Source organism: Anguilla anguilla, chromosome 17 (genome assembly GCF_013347855.1).
Source record: "Anguilla anguilla isolate fAngAng1 chromosome 17, fAngAng1.pri, whole genome shotgun sequence".
NCBI lineage: Eukaryota > Metazoa > Chordata > Actinopteri > Anguilliformes > Anguillidae > Anguilla > Anguilla anguilla.
In genome coordinates this window covers 9382400-9405895 of record NC_049217.1, presented here as the reverse complement: position 1 = coordinate 9405895, position 23496 = coordinate 9382400, and the positions used below count along the sequence as shown (strand labels likewise).

Here is a 23496-nt window from a genome sequence, read left to right as displayed (position 1 = left end):
GACCTTTATTAAGTAACTGAACATATTTGGTCCAAAGCCAGAATAGGCCTTCGGGGGAAAATCTATCATTGATGAGGGGCAAGATGGGCTGGCAGAGATCAGGTGTTTTCGTTTGGGGTGGGACACCCTGCCATATTCATGTAAGGCCTCACGCAAGTTTTCACATGAACTTACATTACATTACATTAGAGGCATTTAGCAGACGCTCTTATCCAGAGCGACTTACACAACTTTTACATAGCATTTTACATTGTATCCATATATACAGCTGGATATATACTGAAGCAATGCAGGTTAAGTATCTTGCTCAAGGGTACAACGGCAGTGTCCTTACCCGGGAATCAAACCTACGACCTTTCGGTTACAAGCCCAGTTCCATATCCACTGTGCTACACTCCGTCCTTGTTAAAGAACTAGGATACTTTAACAGGGTAACAGCCATTGCAGTTACCCTGGTGTCCCTGAACCGTGGCCTGCGCCAGAGCGTGGTTTCTGTCCTGTGGAAAACACTGACATGCCTTGGAACGGGAAACTTATTTCTCACATTTAGTGAAGCCGCAGCTGTTTCACACTGCATTACAAAGTGACAAAAACAGCGTTGTATGGGCCGTGTGCATGCGTGTGTGCAACACAAGCCTTGCAGAAAGAAACACTGGACCTGTGGTTTTCTGGGTGGAGCTGTTCGATGCGAAACCCCCGAACAGCAAGCTGCGTGAAGTAAAAATAGCTAGCGCACGTAGGACACTTCAAGGCTGCAGTCAGCCCAGTTTTTAGAACCCTAGCCGGGTAATCAAAAAGGAAAGGGTAACTGCATCTTGCTTCTCATAGCTTTGTAGACTGGGTGGTTTGATGAGCCCTTTACAGGGACTGCTGTCTGCCGGCCAATTAAATAATTTAAACATTCTTAGCTATACAGCATTGGGCTTGAGCTGGTCCTTCAGGAACCCAGGTTGGATTCCTGGTTGAGGTACGGGACATCAGTATCCGTCTGCTGCCTGAGGATGCTACTTTGGTAGGTTTCCTCAATTTTCCTCATTTTTTCTCCCCTAATTGGAATACTTTATTGCAGCCCATTTCAATGCTTTATCACCCTTGTTCAGCTGGATAGAGCTAATACTGGCACATGCATACGAGCTGGTGCCAATCCTTCCCACTCTCCTTGCAGGTGACCAGGCAACCACAGGAGTCACTGTTGAGCAATGAGGTTAGCAGTACCCTGCTCACTAATACCTCTCTCTCAGGTAATGTGACTGAGTACCAGCTTTACCTCAAATACATTCTTTAAATACTTGAATTCTACCTATTCTTTTAAAATCAGAAAACACTCCTGTCAGTCCCCAACCATTTTCAGTAAAACATATCACAAACCGAAATGTCCTTTCAAATATTCATATTTTATTGTGAATATTGAAGAAAATATATATTAATTTCAGTAAATTGCTGGAATTGTACTGGTTTTAAAATAATTAAATGACCCAAGTCTGTTTAGCACTGTCATAGTACTGATTCAATAGGGCTGTTGGGCACAGTGCTCAGTAAGCACCAGTATCTTGATGGGATGTGCTACTAGTATTTATTTTTTCTTTTTTATACAACAATAGCCACAAAATCACCAGCAGGCCTGGAGGGAGTGAGTGGTTTACTTATGTGAACACACATTACTGGCCACAATGTGGGTGCAGGAGCATTCCACTGTGATATTTTTGAGTATTTTTCATGTTTTTGTCTGTGTTATTTTTTGCATAACAGCAGATCAGAATACTTGCCTTGAATTTCTTTGTGGTTTTGCAAGGCTGGAGCTGAATTTGTTTTCCGAATACAGCGAAATGTGAAAGTATTGGGACAGTTACAGTATGTGGTTGTTTTGGCCTGTACTAATCAGATTTGTATTTCAAACAAAGTCAAACAATGACTATGAGGCGAAATGAATAATGTATGCATTTATTTAATGTGTTAAAAAAAAAACAGACACTGAATTATATTACAACAATGGCATTCAATATGTCAAGTCCACCTGTTTGAAGTCAGCATAAACATTTTCACTTTGCGGGATCTAATTCTCTGATAAGTGAATTAAATTGCTATGACAACCTGTTATTAAGAACAACATTATTAACACAAGCAAGATACAGGGTCCACCTTTATTTGTTTATTTACTTGGAGGACAAAATTACAGATGTCCTTGAAAACACATGGTCATATGACAGTGCAAACAATGTTAAATTTGCCACTGCAACTAAATAGGGAGGTACATTCCTAAAACAAAGAACACTTTATTCTGGGAATATAAAAGTTCCCCCTTAATCAGCAGTGATGGGACATGGGGTCAGCGGATATCAGCTCTGGCCTGTTAATGCTAACACTGCTGATGTTCATGCACCATTGTTATCCAGTCCGTATTTCCTGCTACCTCTCTGCTGTGTCTGCTGCTGATTGGGTCATGCTGTCTTGTTTAGGGTTCTTCACATGCAAGGCCACTTCCTGGTGGGGGGGGGGGGGGGGGGGGGGGGGGGGGGGGGGGGGGGTGGTGGGGAATGGGGGGACGGTGTGTCGATGGTGGTGCATTGCCCTGCTGTGCCCTTTCAGAGTTTGAAGTTTGTCAGCAGAGTGTTGTGTCGGGGAAAGGGAAGTCCTTTTTCCAAAAAAAGATCCAAAAAAAGTGTTTTGATTATTGGAGCGGGGGTAGATTGAGACACGTGTGGGAAAGAACAGGAAAGCTCTTTTACTGACCTATACATCATCTCTGAAGTTCCTGAAGCACAGCTCCACAGTGCAGTGGGAATGTGATTTACAGCCATTAGACTGGAAGTTCAACTCCTCATTGGGACACGGTAGATCTCAGCTAAACTAATGGATTTTATGTCAAATATGAGCGATGGAAGTTTGCTTTCTGGGAAAGGGAATTGATAAGCTACCCGATGCAGTTGTTTTGTGCTGCTATGTAGGATGGCTCATTCGCTGTTGAGATCTCTGGGCGTGTCTAAAACAGACCACTGTATTAGCTATGGGAAACACCTGTTCATTCCAACCCAGCTCAGAAGTGTCAATCATTGTTAGACAAATTAGTGCCCCCTAGGTGACATGATTTTATTTATTTAAAAAGCTTGTATTGTCATTTGTCATTTCTGCCACAGTCTGAGCGCAGCTGTTCATGGTTGCTACAGGAGAAAGTATGCCATGTCTCTTAGTATGTCTTACCTTTAAAATGTTTTGTACTTTTAGAAATGGATGAACATTAATGCTGCTCCAAGCAGTCCTCATGATTTAGATTTGTATGTTTTCCTCAAAGAAGAACATGTTTATCTCCAGTCTCTGTTATCTCTAGACTTATTGATTCTTTTTGCTTTCTTATCAGAGAGAAGACCCTGCCCCCCTAGTCCCCATACACACATGCTGTCCCCATGCTATCTTCAGCTTTATCTGGTCAAACAGACACAGGCCTGCTCTTCCCTTCCCTTAGAGAGATAAAGCCTTAAAGATAACCTTTTTATAGTCAATACTAAGCTGGCCAAAAAAAACTAATATAAAAGGTTGGGATATGCACGATTAGTTTATCTAATTGGATTCAGAAAATCTAGAAAATGACAGTGGCAGCATAGGCAGTCAGTTGATTAAATTTGCATCATAATTGTAGCACAAAAATAAAAATTTCAACCAATTATTACCATTTTTTTAAAAATTATATCTTTTTTGATTTGTGAGTTTATTTTTTCAGAACTTATTTCTTAATGTGGGATTCCCAGTCATATGTTTTGGCACATCCCATCGCTGTGGTACCCTGCAGTTCATGCCAGCCATTGATACTTTACACTGTGCAGCCCAGCAACAGGGCCATCACAAATGAAAAGGGCTGCCACTCCTGACCCCGAATACATTTCACAGACAAAGCACGCCATCTCCCGCTTTCCCCTGAATAACTCTGCCCGTGTTCTTTCACCATTAACGTTATTAAACCAGCATGTGCCAAATCATGTGTTTCAAAACGGAATACGTGGTTTACATATATAACGCTATCGTTCAGTCATTGGTGATTGCTAGCGGCGACCTCTCACGATAAACGTCAGAAATGGCTTCTCGGCGCTTTCCTTCCTTTCACACTTTTGTTTCGTGCTCGGCTGCCTGTTGATTTCTCACCTTCTGTCTGTTTCTTCTAAATGAGAGGCCAATGGCCATGTGCTCCATTTCCTCCACAGGAGTGCATTTCTTATAAGCATTTTACTGTGGGGGGGGGTCAAGGTTTAGGCCTATGTTGAAATTCCGTCAAATTTTGCCTCAATGTTTTAATAGAACTTCTTAAATAAAGTTTTGAGCCGTCTCTTGGCGCAAACTCATCATAGTGCTGCACTACAGTGTGAGCACTCCCCTGCCTGATTATGGGACCCAACACTGTGACACCTTCTATGGTGCCCTGATTCAGTATTGTTCAAGAGGAGGTGGGGTGTGTAAGGGTATGTACTAGTGCTGTGTATTTATCAAATAAAGGTTATACTTGCGCTGTACCATAAATATGTAGCAGCCCAAATTTTGAAGGACATTTACAAAATCGCTGTAAGTGTGGCAGTCCTTTTTTAGCTGAAGTATGGAACTTTCTGGTGAATACGGGTCTGCTGACAACATTAGTGCTACATCCTCTGCTTTGGCTGTCCAACACATGACCAGGTTCAACTTCTGCGTGTGTCCTTTTCTTATGTGTAGTTTTCTGCAGTTTGTATTGAGAAACTTGAGATTTGTGGATTGAGGTGACATGCAGTTTTAAGTATGATTACATTTATCTTAATGTTAGAGCTGCTTGGATTTTAACGACAGTCTGGAACAGTGACTGGATGCTGGAGCTGGAGTCTGGTTTCCTTCTTCTGTTGAGATATGTGAGGAGGAGAGACTGTGGAGGAAAGGCCCAGTAAATTGCTCTTGGGCCCCCTGCACCCCCCCCCCCCCAGCACACCACAATCCCTTTGCATCGCATCACCCGGTTGGATCGAGAGGCTGTTATTTTACTCCAGGACGAAAGAACCCTCCTGCTCGATCTCCAGACTTGCTGCCGTTCCCGTGGAAACGCCGGAAAACCCCGAAGTCCAGACGCAATTAGGATCAGCCTTCGTCTGGGGCCATTTTCATTCAACCCCCTCATCCCTCCATCCCGCCCCCGCCTCTTCCTTTCTCCGTTCCTCTGTGGTTTTCAAACTGGAGAAAACCGCCAATGAAGTGTGAATAATTGCAGTCACAGATGGAACCGATTTCTGTTGTGTTTCTGTGGGATAGGCACTTATTCAAAATAACTTCCTAGAGACGCATTGTGAGAAATTTGCACAAAGAAGTGTGCTCAGGAAATGGCAGTTTTATTTGAACGGAGATGCTCGGGCAGAGTAGTCCAGGGGTTTAACGATACATTGATCCAGATTGATGCGTCTGTTCAAAGGGCAATGATCCAATCTAATCCAATCGATGCAGTGTGCAAAAATCATTATGGATCATTATGTACTAGGAAACATTGGGTCGCATTGTTTTTAAATACAGTTTGTTTAATTTGTGTGAGTTAAGATGGCCAATATTGTTTCTGGTAACTTGGCATAATTTTGATATCAATACTTTAAATGGCAGGCCTAGATTTTGCCAGTTTGAATTAATGACTTATAGACAGTGCTTTGTATTATGAGCAACTTGCCATTTGTGTATGTTGACAACGTGTTTTTCATCAGATTTGAATATACAAGCCCATAAAGTGTGTTAAAAGATCAAATGGGGATTTGTATGTACTGGAATTCAACTGATTGATTCACAACATTCTTAGGCACAACGGAAGAGTTACATTACAGGGTGTTCTCAGATTCATCCTGCAGAATTTTGATAAATGGTCCTTCAAAATAGCTGATCAAGTGAAATGCAATCTTGATTTGGATTAAGCAACGTCCTTTTCAACGTCACGTCAGGATGTGTGTCCTTTGGTCTTTCTTGGACAGTCAGCTCTACAAAACAACAACAGAAAGCCCCAGGATAGAACAGAAAAGAAACTTGGTGTGTTGCCCCCCCCCCCCCCCCCCCAAAAAAAACCCTGAAGCCCATCACCCCTCCTTTTCCAGCCCCCCCTCCTTCCTTGTCCGTTATCGAGCCCTGTCATCGAACACTCACATCCTCACATTGTCCCAGAGGAAAAGCAGGCTTTCCAGCTGTAGATATAGTCCTGGTTCACCCCCACCACCCCACCCTCCAAGAGACTGGGGTGAGCATGCACGGAAGGCGGGTGGTGGCGGAAGTGACTGAAACCTTTCTTTTTTTGTTTTAAAGAAACAAGTTTCAGACAGTGTGACCTTTTCCATTTCTGACCAGTCGCATTTTCTTGGCTCGGAGCAAGGCCGAGCAGACCCCCCCCCACCCCCACTTCTCGTAAGGGATGCAGCTGGGTCTGCCTGTGACGTCTGGGGGCAGCAGAAGGGCCTGAGGGTCACAGAGGGGTGCAGGGACTGTTTGGGTAGGCGATCTGTCAGCTTTCAAGGACACGTTTCTCTGCAGCAGCACCGGAGAGCCAGAGCCAATCACAGCTCTGTCATCTGTGATCTATGAAAATCTCCCCAATTCCCACTAAAATACATCATTTTGTCTATTTTAATTAAATATAGATTTTATTTGAGGCAATGCAAGTGTATTACATTCATCATCTTATATGTAATTGTAATGCTTTTGAAAAAAAAGTTTGATTTGTTTTTATTGATATCTTCATTTTTGCATCACTGCATTGGACATTTCACTGCTTGTTGTTTCTTTGGGTGCGTGAAAGAATCACTTTTCATTTCATTGCTATCCACACCCCTAACATGAAATTCCCTGGAAATGTGCTTTCATGGTCTTATCTGATCTGAAGAATAGAGTAGAACACTGCCACCAGCAGACCAAACTGCAGAGTTAAACAGATTAGATTGGATCAGGCTCTTCTGGATATTTTAATACAACTTTCCAGAAGCAGTGTTCCTTTTTCCAGAGCTGTCAAAATGGAAAAAAATGTTACAAAATTTTGTAATAATTACACAATATTTATTTATGGTAACTTTTTGTTTTATTATTATTATTATTATTATTATTATTATTATTATTAATATTATGGCAAAACTATTAGCTACTTGTAGAGAACTTTTTTATGGAAGCAAGTGGTTTGGCCTTCTTGCCCTGCTATGCCAGGGCTAAAGCAGACAAACGTGCGTCTTAGAAAAGGTCTCACACATTGTTCCATGTCTAATTTCCAACAGACGTTGGAATTCATTTTATTCCTCAGACCGTTCAATGTCTGATCAATACTTGGTGACAAACGTTACGTTAGTGTTCGTAAAAAAGCAAAGAACAAGAACCATTCAGAACTGTTTACTAAGCCACACGTGCACACCGACACAAAATGCGTGCACCATTACATATCAAACAGCTGTTTTTGAGACTGTAAAAAATGAAAACTTGAAAGAGATTTAGAGATTTAGAATTTTATCTGCGGGCTGACTCATAGGGAAATCAAGGGCATAATCAGATTCAGACTCGAACACGGAGAGGCTGTAGAGCTCAGGGTTACAGTTTTTATGTAAGCGTAGATGCATGATTTGCACAGACCACAAATGCGCCTTGCAAATGCATTGCGCTGATTCCTTTAAACATTACATTACTTTACATTTATTTGGCAGACGCTTTTATCCAAAGCGACGTACGAAAGTGAATTTCATTGTCATGGACAACAACAAAACACAGGTTCAAAAAGATACAATACTTATTTTGTACAGCTATTTCTAGCCAAGAACACAGTTTAATTCACACAGTGAACACTATTCTGGCCTAACCTCTACCAAGCCAAATAGGCAGAAGAACAAGCAACAATATTAGGACAAATACAAATGACCAAAAAGTGCTGGAGCCAGGGTTTGATTTTACATGTGCATTATGTGTTATAAATGCTTTAGTTAACTTCTGCACAGCTGTCTGTTTCATATTCAACTTTTGATTTCAAATCCAAATGTTTTAGCAAAAATATAGCAAAAAATAACAAATTTCACTGTACTGTTGCCATACTTTTTGAGGGCACTGTGTGTGTGTATATATATACATATATCTGCTGTGCCTCCTAAAGAAGTGAAACCAGATAGTTGATCCCCTGCCCACCCATCTTATCATTAGGCTTGTGTGTGTGTGTGTGTGTGTGTGTGTGTGTGTGTGTGTGACATCCAGAGGATCATCAGACCCTACACACCAGCCAGACCTCTCCGTTCTGCCACCTCTGGATGCTTGGCACCTCCCCCTCTTTGTGTCTGTACTTCCCGCTCCCGTCTGCTGTCTGTCCTGGCCCCTCGCTGGTGGAATGACCTCCCAGTGGCGGTCAGAACAGCAGAGAATCTGACTACCTTCAAACGTAGACTAAAGACTCATCTCTTCAGGCTGCACCTCTCCCCACCCCTCCCTAGCCTATAGTTTAGCTCAATGTACCTAGTTAGGCTAATACGATCACATTAGTTTTTATTTGGCAGTATTGTTTTTGTCTGATTATGATTAGGCAAATGTGATTTCAGTGCTAGTTTGTACTTGGCAGGATTGTTGTTTGCTGAACAGGTTACTATACAGGGTTGGAGTCCTGATCTATGTGGTCACTTCTGGCACTACGATCTTTACTTCACTCTAGTGTGTTTCTTTTGCACCTCTGCACCTTGAACGAATGCACTTGTTGTACGTCGCTCTGGATAAGAGCGTCTGCTAAATGCCTGTAATGTAATGTAATGTGTGTGTGTGCACGTTGCATTCATGCATGCATGCGTGACTGTATCTGTGCAGAGGATGTAGTCTGGGGGAGAGGGGCCTGTTTTGTGTCTAGTGATACTGTTTTGTGGTAGTGAGTCTGGGTGTACTGTATATTTTAGGCGAGGGTGGGGGGGAAGGGGGGGGTTGGGGTTGGGGTGGGGTTGTTTAACAGCGTGGTCTGGAGCTCTGTGTTTGGGGAGCTCACAGCATTGTCATAGATAACCCCTGGTAATGAGGCTCTATTGCTCCCTGGGGAGACCCCACCCCCCTAGTTCTTCTGCAAGTCTGTGTGGTGCATTGGGTCAGACAGTGACAGGTCCCATATACCCAGAACTCGAGAGACAGAGAGGCATATAAATGAAGGGGTGATATGGTACAGAAAACAGACCGGCGGGTAATTTGCACTTACCTTATCAATGGCCCGTGGAATGCTAGTTGGGAAGTTACTCAAGATAGCTATTTTTGAAGAGCCTGCATCGGATTTCACAGCATGCTAGCATACAGCGAGACGTGGCTCAGTCCGCAGGGCAGTCGAATCTGGCATAGATCCCTGGCATGGCACTTTCTCAGCTGCGGTCCCGTCTGTTGGCCTCTGCTTTCTGCTTTTCTTCTACCTGTATGAACGTGAGCTTGTGAGGTGAGGAGGAAGAACTGCTGGGTAACAATTTAAATGAAGAAGCTTTAAGGCTGGTGACAGGCTCAGAGGCCTCTGGTGGACGTTGAGTGACAGGCGTACCATCTCTGCATGCAGAGCGAAAAAAGACGCAGGAACAGGCCCACTTCATCCTCGTGACTGTGGACGCTTGTGCGGTCAACTGTAGCTGCGGTTGAGCACTAAAAACCATGCGCCTGCCCTGTAGATTGAAAGGCAGAGTCCTGCTGAGTGCTCTAGAGTTTCTGTGGAATGTACTGGTGCCAGAGTTCTGTGAGGAATGTTGACCACCCTAAAGGGATCCATATGGAACTTATCAGATGCAGGGAGGGGAATCACTGATTCCATCTTTGCTCTGTGTAAGGCAACTGTAGAATTTCAATCCAATAACCCATTTCCCACTAAAATCAAGAATAAAAAATATCGTATTGATTTGCAGTGCATTGCCATTTTGTGCTGCATGGGAATGGATGTACACAAAATCTTTCTGAAGACTGGGAGAAATCCAGGCTTTATACAGTTTCATATTTTGCTGCCACCCAGAAAAGCTGTGTTTTCAAATCCCTGTGCATTGCAGACAGCAACAACTGGACGCCCATAACGGGGGAATACAAAAATCTGTCCAAACATATATTCTGTGCTTTGTTCAATTATTCATTCTTACATAATAAAAATTGGCATCAGTATAAAAAAAGTAACACAATTAAAAAAGGCTTGAACAAACTGCCGAAAGGGATTTGCAAATACCCCACCTTTGTCAGATTAAAAACAAGCAAGCGCACGCACAAGACTACTTACAACAAATTAAAATCTGCCTCTTCACAAATCTGCAGCTTTGCTAAAAAAAAAAAATATTGTGCACCCAATATCACATTGTTTTCTTCCTGTGATGAAGCACATGTACAGTGGTATGATCAGCCTTAGGATTTAGGTCCTAGTTGCCGTGACACCAGGCCGAACATTATATTCTGGGATGTCCTGCCCTGTCCTGAGACACCCCCTCACCCGACCTTCCCTTTCCCCGTTTGGACGTGTGTTCCCCTCGTAAATCACGCGCCTTTAGATCCCCCCCCCTCCGCCCCCCAGCAGGAGGTGAAGGATCCTAAAGTAGAGTGACCTTGCTCCGCGGCGGTGCGTTGCGTAGCGCCCTGCTCTCCGTCCCTGGGCTGCTACTGCAGTCAGCAGCGCTGCCGTCCGCCGCCGCGGAAAGGGGAAAGTCCCCTACGGAGGACGGGCGTCAGCACGGAAGACAGAAAAGACGAGCGGAGAGGAAAGACCGAAAGGCCTCCACCGGACCCGTTTCCATGGAAACCAAGCGGATCGTTAGTTTCTCTTGTAGCCGTCGACCGCTCGAGACAGTTCCATTTTGCGTTGGATTTAAATTGACGTTTCCGGCGGAAAAATAAAAAGCAATGAGAGTCTGAGTGCGACACGCCACGACACACACACCAACCGGCCTCCTGTACACAAGCGTGCGTGAATACACACATGCGCAGGCAAATGTGACATCCCCACACACTCCATTCAGACTGCACATACGATGCCTTTAGAAAGTATTTGGGGCGATTACTTTTTCACATGGATGACATGAGTTTTTGAGAACTTTTTTCATTAAATAAATGGAATAATTATTTTAAAAATGTGTTTTGTATTTACTCAGGTTCCCTTTGTCAAATATTACATTTTGTCTAAAGATCCAAAACCATGCAGTGTGATGAATATGCAATAATAAAGGAAATCAGGCAGGGGGCAAAAAAAAAAAAAACTTTCACTGCACTGTTGGTGAAACCAGATTTGACTCCTGAGCCCAAAGCACTGAGAAATCAGCACTCCAGTTCTGTGTTGCGCACATCAGACTCGACACCGCCCTTGTCTGTCATCTGTGACACACGATTGACAGGATCAACAAGACACTTAACTGGTGGAACTTGGGTGATCAACATTTTATGAATCACACTGTCTAGATCGAGTCAGCCCCAGATCACCACAGGGTAATTTGTCTTGGTAAAATAGTAAAATGTTCTGTACAGCAAATCCCATATGTAGAACAAGGAATACTCAAGAAATCTCATGATTTACACGAGATTAATTGTGAACAGACAGGAGACACATGCAAGAAATTCAAAATGTCGAGAAAGTAGCCTAATCTAAAATCTTTTACTCTTAACTAGGGTTAAAGCACAAGTTCAGACCTGCCCTGCTGATCCCTCCCACGAAAAATAAATAAAATAAAATGACTTCCATCTGTCTCTAGTTTCTCAACTGTGGTCGGCAATGGTGGGATGCTGCTCGTTTCTGAGATTTCAGAGACAAACAGATCTCAGAGTGCCTTGGAGTTTTTAACAGCCAACACCACTAAACGGTGTGTGGCAGCCATCGTAGTCATGTTTGTCAGCACAGAAGGTGCCAGAAGGTGCCCAGGCACCTCGCTGGCAAAGTAGGCCACACAGGACCAGTGGGCTGAGCTCGTGTTCAGTCGGCACCACAGCAAAGGGAATGGAAACCCAGCCGAAACCTGGGCTGAGTGAGTCATCATCTGGTTTCCGTACTATTGTGGAGAAAAATAAGACCAGACCTTTATGGGCGCCTGCGGTGCAGTGAGCCTTGGTGAGCTGCCGTTCATTACGCTGTCACAACTGTGGGATTCACAGCCTTGTGTTGTTTTTTTGCCTACCACCATCTCATTCTCTCCCCAATGAGGAAAGCATACTAAACTAATATGAAGTGCACTTAGAAGGTTACAGTGATGATTGAGCAATTTGGTAAAATGTACCTTTGTACGTTTTAAAAAAAATGTACCTTTGTACTTGCTTTGCAGATGTTAGACCAGAAGTGTTCATTGTTCTCGGCTAGAAATAGCTGTACAAAATAAGTAATTGTACCTTACTGAACCCGTGTTCAGCAGTTGTCTACGATCATGAAATGCACTTTTTTGTACGTCGCTTTGGATAAAAGCGTCTGCCAAATGAATGTAATGTAATGTAATGTAAGTGTCTTCATATTTAATGGTCTCAGATTTCTTCTTTTTTGAGTCGTGGAATGCAGTGTTTTTGTCTGCTGTAATTTTCTTGGCCGTTTTTCTTCCAAAGACATATCGGGTGTATTTCGTGCAGTGGTCGTGTTTCACAGAAAGGGGGGTGTTTCAATGCTGTGCTGTCTGCGCTGGAATTTTAATGTGGTTTGAGAGAGAAGAGAGAGAAGACGCAGAGACAGGCAGTGAGAGAAACAGAGAGACAGAAACTTCTAAAGAGAGAGAGAGAGAGCGATGGAGTTCTGAAGAGTGAGAGATACAGATATACAGGTGATAACTGTAATCAAACAGCCAAAGCAGGAATGAAATAGCACAATAATTGTTTCATAGATGAATATATACCAGTGGATCAATCTGGGCAGGTGTAAAGAAGTCAACCTAAACCATTCATATAAGAGACAGTGATGCTTTAATGATTTAGCACCTGCAGTGAAGTGTGAAGCACTTTGGTAAACTGTATCCACATCAGTTAAGTTCTGAGTAATAATGAAATAAAACACATCCTATGACTCTCCGGGACCAGTGCTGGCCTCCCCTCGACTAGCGGGTGTAGTATGTAGATTAAGTATAGGATTTATCCCAGCAGAGTTTAGGAAATGCACTATTTTTCCCATTGCCCCATTTCTCGATCTGGTCATGGGTCACTTGCCCCAAATGTGGCCGTTAGTGCCCCCAGAGGGACGCAGTGCTCCTGGACCTCTTTCACACGCCCTGACCAGCACCTACAGTGACTCTACCGGGAGATAAATCCTTGCAAATGTGTTTTGCTTGAAGGTGCCAAAGATTTATATATCAGCTTTGCAGTGTCCATTCACTTGATGTGTTTTTCAAGCATAAATCTCCGTTCTGGGAAGGGCAGGCATGTATTGTTTTCTTTCCAGTTCATTGCCCCACAGCTTAATTGGTCTAATAAATTAATTAGCCGCAGGCCTATCGCAGCTAACAATGTTTGGTTCCCATGGCATTCTCTGGAACGTCAGGGTAAATCCTCCCAAAGTGTTACATTTACCGCATTACTGGATGTTCCTTGAGTATTATTTGTGAGTCACAGGGACGTTGCAAGAATGGTCTTAGAATGGTGTTCAGTTTTGTTTTTCTGGGCAAAAAGGAACTGAAATCATTAAGTGTGAATATTCAGTGAACCTTCAATTTCAATACTCACTTTTGAAACATTCTTAAAACTTTACTGACTTGTTATCTTCACAGTGTTTTTATGTGACCAAATGAATAAACTGTCAGGGGGTGTTGCTTGTAAGATTGCACTGGAGCATTTTTATATGGATTTTATGCATTATTTGGAGGAACACAAGCATTGCAAGACTGTTCGGGGAACATTCTCATCCTAACTTTAATCTCACAATTTAGGAATCTGAGCTAAATATTATCCAATGTTCTTATTTTATGTTTGCTGGCATTATGCTTTTGCTCCTAACACAAATTTTCCAAAAGTGCAAGTGGAAACATATTTTTTTACTTTACTATGCAAACGGTGTTATTCAGTCATTATTCTTAATCAGCAAAATGTTAATAACTGGATAGGTGACAGACAAATGGAGCACAAGGATATGACACAGCATATGATGGATTGGGAGGACAGCTCTAAACATGAAAAGAAGAAGATAGAAAAAAAACTTCACACCATGCCGTGAAGGCAGTGCCAAAAATTGAATTGGCACACGGCTGGAAACCACTGACAGTGCAAAAAGTTCTGCAAGACTAATTATCTTTCGGTTTGTTTGTTTTGGCTCATAAACAGGTGGAAAAGGCCATGTTAAAAACTTTGCCCTACTGCCAACCTGAAACGAAATTGGCTCCCAGCTAATGCTGTTCATTTACATGCTGGAGGTCGGAGTTTTCCCATGCTGTGTCAAACAGGGGCACCTTAGAACCTGTTCTCAGCCTCAGTTCTGTGTGGCGGGTGGGGCTGAGTAGGCGGTTCTGCTCTTGAAAGTGCTGAGAGCTTCTTAATCATCTTACGCAACGCACCCACAGCCTGCTGAAACTTGCGCTGCACTAGTTTACTCAAAGGCATAGACATGAAAAGGCCGAAACATTGTCATCAGGCTTGGTGGGAATATGCGCATGTGTGTGTGTCTGTCTCTGTGTGGTTGCATGGGTAACTGTTTGTTTGTGTGTGTGTGTGTGTACGTAGACATGCAGCAATGACACCGACCAATCAGGTTTTACCATATAGGGCAAAAATGATTTGACTTGTTCAAACTGGTTAGTGGTTGACGGGTCATTGGTCCCATTATGAGATCTTCTGCTCCCATCACAGGCACTGTTGTCCGTTCTCAGGAGTGACCTGGCGAATCCCTGGATCAGTGCCCTCAGACTGTTCCAGTACAGGGCAGGGGCAGAGGAAAGAGGTCTCTGCAGGAGTGATGTCATTCACAAGCAGGTACAGGCACACACACACGCACACACACACACACACACACATAGAATTCCCACTGGCCATTCCTTCCCAATTGAATGACCTATTTCAGGTAGCTGCACACTGTGAGACTTCCCTACCCCCCTAGACTGAGAATAGGGAAGAGAAGCAGCGCAGGGCATCACTAGAATGTGTCTCTTCCTGTAGTCATGAAGTCAGCGCTGCCCCGGGGGGTGTATGACAATAACACGGGATTCTGACTCAGCTGGAGCTTTTCAACATGTTTGTTTTGATGCATATTACAACTGCGTTCAGATACAGAGCAACTTACAAAGCTTAATTTTTTGAGCATATAATCTATTTATGCAACAAGTATTTGCATTCCAAGTTCCCAAACCAGTATACTACACTGCTGCTTTGAGTGATTGAGAGGACCTGGATCCTCACCCTCCCAGGCTGCAAGTTTGAATCCAGGCAGGGTCACAGCTGTTATATCCATTGGAGAGGTTCTCATCAGGGTTTTTTCATGTACAAGTAAAGCTGTTTAATATGGATCCCATTTAAAATGTACACTGTGTGAGGTCACCACAGGCAGGACTTCATACTACAAGCCCATAACATACATGATGTAATTAATGATATTTTGAGCACTAATGTATTCCAGTCCTCATTTTAGGGCAGTTTCTCTCTGAATTTTGGCATCAATGTCTGCGTTTCGCAAACCCTGATGCATAACAATTTAAAGAACAGGCAATTATGCGTATTCCTTCCCCACCCTAAATTAGCTTTGAGGTTGTTAAAACAAACACAGTATTTGGCAGAGATGGAAATCTCCTAACCACACACGTTCCCTATCCCCCATCTGATTGTGGGTGATGTGTAAACTTCCATAATGGCCTTCTTTGCTACCCCCTCTTTGTGTAGCCATGCACACAGCATAATTGTTGAGACTATTAAAAAGGATTTTTATCCATATACACAGTATATAATATTACAATGCATATTCTGCCGTCCTGACATGTCCTAATATGCCCCTAAGAATGTCACGACATGTCCTAATATATCCTGACTGAATAGCAGTGTCAGGACGCTGTGCGTATGGGGTATCTGAATACCTAAGTAGAAAACCGAAGTGCCACTGGTATAATCAGCTCACCATGCACACGTCTAGTGGGAATTGTCCCTGGAATGTGGGTCCTCCACAGCTGAGTGGGCAACACAGTTGCTGGGGGTGGGGGAGGGGTTTTGGGAACAACATGACCTATGAGCAAATGGATTACCTCTCCACTCTGGGGTCATGACTTTTAGAGCCATAGGGAGCAGTCCCTTCCTGTTTAAAGCTTCTCAGGACCCTGAAAATTCATTCTGGGCACATTCTTTAAATTCTGAGCCAAGTACACCTGGCATGTGAACATCGTGTAAAATGACAGGGTCAATGTAATATCTTTCTGGTTTTGTTATACGTGCATAAACATTGATGTATTATGTGAACAGTCAAGGAGGAATTTGGGCTTATTAGATATATGTTTTTATTGTACTCTTTTAGAACAGGCTTTGCCTCATTAGTTCTGTGTGTTGTCAGGAGTAATAATCCGTTGGTATGTTTTGTTGTTGCAAAGTTTTAAAGTGAAAGACTTTGTGGCTATGTTATTTATTTATGTATTTATAAATTACCCTTTTGTTTGTGTATATGTATGTTTATTTTTATGTATATGTTAATATGAGTATGTATGCATGTGTATATACATGTCATTGTGTTTTGTTTTAAAAGTCCAATATATGTATGGAAAAAATGGCAAGACAAGAATTTTATCTATACCATTCAAATCCTACTAAAATATAGACAAAGGAAGTTTGCTGTCAAGCTATCAAGAGGATGTGTCTCCATGGCAACCTTATCACAGCATTTGAATCAGACAATCTTATCACTGTCCCCCTGATAATGTACATCAGCCAGCATGTTCCCCTCCAGCTCACTCCAGCCATAACACACACGCACGCGCACGCACGCACACACACACACACACACTATGCCCATTCCTTCAAAATTGAATTTAACACACACACACACACACACACAGGGGCGTCATAGTGGGGGGAAAAGTGGGACTGACTACCCAGGGCCCGAATGGGGGGAGGGTCCTCGAAAAGCCTGGAATGATGCGTGAGAGACATGGATCAAGAGAGAAAGAGGGTCCACAGAGACTGCTTATGTATAGGGCCCAGAATTTTGTGCTACATCCCTGCACACACACACACACACACACACACACACACACACACACATTTTAAACACTGTTCCTAATTCCTCCAACCTACAATGTACACTGCGGTGTATTCAGTCACCATTTTTCTTCTTACCTTTGACTTTAAAATAGATGAAAGTGATACATTTATTCTCTCCAAACACTTATTAACAAGTTTCTAAAGGCTCGCCAAACCGTGTTTATGGAAGAAAAATATTCATACTTGTATTCTTGTACTCCTATCCAACACAACATTCAAAAACGATGTGCATACGTTCTTTTTCAAAGATAACAGCAGCAATACTACAATACACTGTAAAAACACATGCCTAGACTGAACAACAATAAAGAAAGTGAGACAGATGGAGTGTTTAATTTATAATTGTGGAATGAGGCTAAAGCGCCCCCTTGCGTTTTGTGTGTGTGTGTGTGTGTGTGTGTGTGTAATGCAACAATGGTTTGGCATTTAGGCAACATCGCACTTGAGAAAGCACACATTGGAATCTATTTTTGAATTCCATGATTTACCCCTCCCTTTTGAAAACCAAGGAAATTACATTAATACTGCAGGTTTGTGTTTATATGCAAAATATTATGCAAAACAAATATACATATATAAACAATAACCTCAAGTAAATGTTATCTGTTTTCTATACACATTAGTACAAGGAAAGTTGTAAAGGTTTCTATGCAGCACTGTCACTTGGGATAAGTATTCCTTATACTATGGCTCCCTCTGTTGGGGTATACCTATCTAGAATTCGATTGCACACTTAACAAATATTCGGTATTTTTTGGTCGGGACAAACTGAAATATAGGCTATGCTGAATAAACATTTAAACTGAAGCACAGTGTTGGAACTGAAGAAATGGCAACGCATCGAAACATTTATAAACACCTCAAACGGAAGACAAGGAGTTTCCCAAAATGCGTCCATTGCGATTGGCTCCTTTCAATCACATGACCAAAACAATATCATGGCTGCCAGTACGGCGGCCAGGATGAGTGTGGGGTTGACTTTGATATTTTCCCGAATTAATACAGGGTTTAATTTCTGTAATTTACCCAGGTTAAATACCTGCGCGCATACAAACCTGGGGTCGACGAAGGGAGGCATCTTTGATCCTTTTCGAAACCTCTACCGAAGCGTGCAAACATCTAACTGTGAGTGCTTTCCTTCTCAAGTTACCAATTCAGGCAAATTAACGAGGTAGTTGGAGGAAAAATAAACAGATAGGGCTACCCATTGTTATAAACGCTGAACGCTTGAAGAACCAGCTATCTGAAAATTTTCAAAGCTCGTTAATTAACTCTGAGTAACACAGTGGAAGCGCGTACTCTGGAAACCAGATAGATGGCTACCACTTAGTCACAGGGAAAATTTTTAATGTTATTCAGATTATCAGAAAACATTGAGACTTGTTCTGTTAATGAGCTGCTTGGCCTAAGTAGCTAGCAACGTATGTGTGTACAGTTACCCATTGCTTTTCATGACGAAATGGCCCTACAGCTCGGTTTTCTTCTTGTGAAATTCTGCAGGTGTGTATTTCAGCGAGAGCGTGAACACTAGTGCAGAAGACTCTGAAGATACGTGAGTGTCTTCTGTTTTCTTGTGTGTTCAAATTGATCATTTTTAGTGTGACTTAATATGGAGCGCATAATCGGTTAGAACGTGGACATAATATTAGGCGCGCGGCTTGTATTAAACCAAATGAAGTTCCGAATTTAGCTACTCGTGTCTGGTACTATCTAGACAAATTTAACGAAATGTCTAGCGTAAAACAAAGATAATATTTTCCGAGGCAAGAGCAAAACGTGTGAACAGTGAGTTTTATGCAGGGCGAAAGTTCTGCAGTCTGTCGATCGAATCATCATGACATCACTACATGAACAAAAGTATCTGGACACCGCTTGGTCTCTTTTTTGAGGGTTTGGGCTAGGCCCCTTAGTTCCAGTGAAGGCTAATTAATGCAATGGAATTCAGACGATTCTGTGCTTCCAACTTTGTGGCAACAGTTTGGGGAAGGCCCTTTCCTGTTTCAGTGAGGTGAGGCACATAGTGAGGTCCATATAGAAATGGTTTTGTCAATTGGTGTGGAAGAACTTGACTGGCCTGCACAGAGCCCTGACCTCTACCCCATCCAACATATTTGGGATCAATTGGAAAGCCAACTGCAAGCCAGGCCTCATCGCCCAATCAGTGCCCGACCTCACTAATGCTCTTTTGGCTGAATGGAAACAAATCTCTGCAGCAGTTCTCCAGCATCTAGTATAAAGCCTTCCCAGAAGAGTGGAGCTTGATATAGGAACAAAGGGTGGATCAACTCCATATTAATGCCTATAATTTTTAATGAGATGTTGGCTGTCAGATGTCCACATACCTTTTGGCTATGTAGTGTCAGTATAATAATGCTACTAGCTAGCTTGTACACGGACAATCCTTATGCTACATATATGCTACTCTGTATCCTCAAACCTAGTTGCTGTTTAATGCACTCCATTCTCTGTTACCCTCTTAAATCTTTTATGGCAGGTATTAGCTATATATTTGCTACTGTTCTTTGTGACTTAGATGAATGAATGTATGGATGTGCATCCTCAGTAGTGTGCATCCTCAAATGCATCCTATTGCATTTTAAAAAAATTGTTGTAATGAAGCTCAAACTTCTTGTTGCTGTTGTGTTGTGTTGTGCTGCAGTGTTAATGTGGTTTACATCGACCGGTCGGGGAAGAGAATCCCAGTCAAGGCCAAAGTGGGAGACAATGTACTCTTCCTGGCTCGCCAGCATGGAATAGAATTAGAAGGTGAGAGCTTACCTCTTGAGGCATGACTCTTGCTAGAAGCGTCTGGACATCTTGTGGACATCTTATCATCTTAATGACTTAATATTTCATTGTTTAAAATGCTTGAAGTCCTCATTAACATGCCAGCCCTGTTGGCCCAAGCTTTATGAAGCCACAAGCCACTTACTCATACTCATAAATACTCCCTTATTGACATAAGTAAACCCACTTAATAAAATGTTGGCAGACATAGGGATTTTTATTTTTTTTTTAAATCATACTGGGACAAGAAATCATATTACGGTAGGTTTTTCTTGCGTTCTTTTGGGAACCACTGCGCTAGTTTCATAACCTCCTCCAGTTTTCCCATGGTTTGCTGTTGGAAGTCTTTCACGTGGTGCGGTTTCTGCAGTCGCCGTGAGCTGTTTTCAGTGTTGTGAGTGTGGTGCTGTGCGCTGCTCCTATTCAGCGGCTTGGCCCTCTGAACAGCTCCTCCTGTCCCCGGCTTTCAGGAGCGTGTGAAGCGTCTCTGGCCTGCTCCACGTGCCACGTCTATGTGAAGGACGACTACTACGACAAGCTCCCCCCGCCGGAGGAAAGGTAACGTGCGGTAAATAACGGGCAGAGTGGGTTTACCCATCAAGATCAAACTTATGATGCGTGTTGTATCTGTTCTGTAATGGGGGGGTGGGGGGTGGGGGTTGACACAATGTGACCTTTTCACTTCTCATCTACTGGTATGTCCTGGCCACGCTGGGTGGTGTTTAGTTCTGATCGTGCTATCACCGAGATGGTTACTCTCTATGGTTACATTAGGTTTATTTACAGAACTCTGTACAACCATAACCGCTTTGTTTTGTATAGGGGAGGCACTGTGCCTCTGTAAACATCAGAGAAAAATCAATAAAACCTCTGAAAGACTGATCGCTTACATACTCTGTTCCCCACAGGGAGGATGACATGCTGGACATGGCTCCAGTGCTGCAGGAGAACTCGCGACTGGGTTGCCAGATCATCCTCACCCCTGAGCTGGATGGCATTGAACTGACGTTGCCTAGGGTCACACGCAACTTCTACGTGGATGGCCACGTGCCCGCCCCCCACTGAACTTCAAACTGAGGCTTGAGTGTGCTTTGTCGGCCTCTGGAGGCGGCGGAGGTAATCCTTGCCTGAGCGCGCCTTCTGAGTGTCCATGTTGTATGTACACAGCCAATGACGCACAGCAAATCAGCCCCTGGTGTTGAGTGGCTTGGGCCTGCCACTGACAACCTGTAGTCGCCCGTCGCCTTTGTTAAGGTGGCCCCTGCCGCCGCCTGCCCTCGTACTGCTGTGAGCTGGGTGATAGTCGTCCCGAGTCCCTTGCCTGTGGTTTATTTAGCTCTGTATCCAGTGTGCGTTCAACATGGCAAATTAGCTACTGTTAGCTAACTTTCACAAACTAATTGTTTTCAGACTGTTCCTTAACTTTCACTGATGTTATGGAACAGTCTGAAAAGGCAGTATACAGATGATGCCGAGGGGAACAATAAGGCTGTTAACAATTAGTTTAAATAAATGTAGTATTTTTTAAAACAAACCATGTATAATCCTTACTTAAAATTGCTCTCCTTCTCGTCCATCTTATTGAAATCACTGTCATTGCTGAACCGTGCTACAAAGGAAGGGTTTGCCACTGATGTTCCTGTTGAATGCACAGCAGGTACTACACAATCAAACAGCGCAGACCAATAGAGACAGCAGGCAGGATTACTCCAGTGTGATCGTGATTGCGGTCTGTTCATAACAAAGGTAGAGATCTTTGTCATCGAGATCCAATCTGGAGCCTGAATCATCCAATCTGGAGCCTGAATCATCAAATCTGGAGCCTGAATCATCAAATCTGGAGCCTGAACCATCAAAACTGGACCCTGAACCGTAACCTGACCAAGACTCGTGACCCTTTCATGTTGCCTTCCACAGTAGTCTGACCAAGCAATCAGCACGACCCTCATATTGGGTTTGAAAGCTCAGTCCCTGTGTACGCTTTTTTTTTTTTGGTGCGCTTCTCCCCTGTTGGGAATGCTCAGTCATACACAGCCGCACTCGTGCCGCAGTCTTCACAGCAGATGTCAGAGAGCGTACACAAGCACACGCTCTCCTCTGAAGCGTGTGATATCACCAACTGCTCATTTCCAGAGGCAGTCGTTCATGTGCAGCTTCGCCAAGCAGACCACAGGCACCTGATTGGACGGTGGGCGGTCGCTAGAGAGCAATAAGAAACAGATCCTAGTTGACTGAACCCTCCCTTACCCTTAGCTGTGTTCTCATAAACTTCTGTAGGCTTACAAAATATGCTTAATTGCATAAGCCAACTGTCAGGTCCAACGGAAAATACACAATAACTGGAATAATATAGAAAAAACCCCAGAAAGTGAATTGTTCATTTAATTGGCATTTGACACCTTGATGTTCTAGGTGTCATCAAGCTGGCTGTTTGGATCACAAGACCAGGTGTTAATGTTACTCACTTATCATATAACAGCTGTACATCAGTTATGTCATTATATCAGTTCAAGGGTAACCCCTTCACTTTTTTGGTTGATTTCAGATGTCTCAGGACACAGATGCATAACTGATACCTATTGTGGAGTGTGCATCTTAAAAGGTCAAGGAATGCTGCAGGTTATCTTTCTTAAGAACAGATTTGCACCTGATACCATTGATGAGGTCACTTCCTGTCCCTATAGACCTGAAATGAATCAAGGTGGAACAATAAGCTAGGCAGAGGTTCTAAAAGATTAAGTGTTTTCAATTAGTGTGGTGCATCAAAAGTATCAGTCTCTATATTTTCTCCTGCATTTTGAATGAATAGGTGCATTTCAGTAGCAGAGTTGCCACGGGATATGCAAAAACGGGTCTCACAGGTATAGGGATTCTTACTTCTGCAGGTGTACTTGCATAGGATTTACCAATGGCTTGGCCTTCCCTTAACGTACTGTAAATGTCAGAACCACGCACAAATGTTTTTGTTAATGTATTGTACATTTTTTTATTTGTAAAAATAAATTGTACTACATATTATATTAAATGATTGCCTGACGTTTTCTGTTCTGGATTAAACTTTTTTTTTTTTTTAAATGACACCGAGATGTAAATGTTTGCACATCGGTTTAATTCATGTTTCAAGCATGGCCATTAACAAAAAAGCTTTGATTTAAGTTTTGGTAAAAGCCATCTCCACACAGAGAGTAGCTGACTTTGGCACCTAGGCAGTGTTCCAGAGAGAAACTGCTAAGTTATTCATTTTGGACAGAACTAGTCAGATCTGTAGAAAAAAATCTGTTTAAAATTCAAGTGACTGTTTCCCCCTATTTTTCGTCACCCGCCCTGTAGTTGACTAATAATGACTTTGGCTACCAGCTGTGATCAAATGTGACGGCAAGAATACAGGTGGAGCCGAGAGGATTGGACCAATAATATTGACCCCGCTGTATTTCCGTCCAATCAGAGAAGTGGTGGAGCTGTAGGGCTTTCGTATGAATTAATTTTATGTTCTTTTGACATCATTTTGGGAAAAAAGTTCAGGGTGGTGAATAGATGGGTTGTACTCAAAGATTTTTGGTATGATGCAGAAATATTTTATTCATACATTTAAATGTTCAAAAG

General features: G+C 42.8%; 1 protein-coding gene across 1 annotated transcript; it reads left to right on the top strand.

Annotated features, from left to right (window-relative positions):
* The first annotated feature begins 18014 nt into the window (after positions 1–18014).
* LOC118217418 (ferredoxin-2, mitochondrial-like) lies at positions 18015–22961 on the top strand. Its single transcript, XM_035399385.1, has 5 exons — positions 18015–18231; positions 18607–18658; positions 19766–19872; positions 20364–20451; positions 20802–22961. Exons 1-5 carry the CDS (start codon positions 18045–18047, stop codon positions 20956–20958), a joined length of 591 nt encoding a protein of 196 aa, XP_035255276.1. The 5' UTR covers positions 18015–18044; the 3' UTR covers positions 20959–22961.
* The last annotated feature ends 535 nt before the right edge of the window (positions 22962–23496 follow it).

Coding starts and splice junctions, on each gene's coding strand:
- LOC118217418 (XM_035399385.1), top strand. CDS start 18,045: ATGGCTGCCAGTACGGCGGCCAGGATGAGTGTGGGGTTGACTTTGATA. Junction 18,659..19,765: donor GCAGAAGACTCTGAAGATAC/GTGAGTGTCTTC, acceptor GTTGTGCTGCAG/TGTTAATGTGGTTTACATCG. Junction 19,873..20,363: donor GCATGGAATAGAATTAGAAG/GTGAGAGCTTAC, acceptor CCCGGCTTTCAG/GAGCGTGTGAAGCGTCTCTG.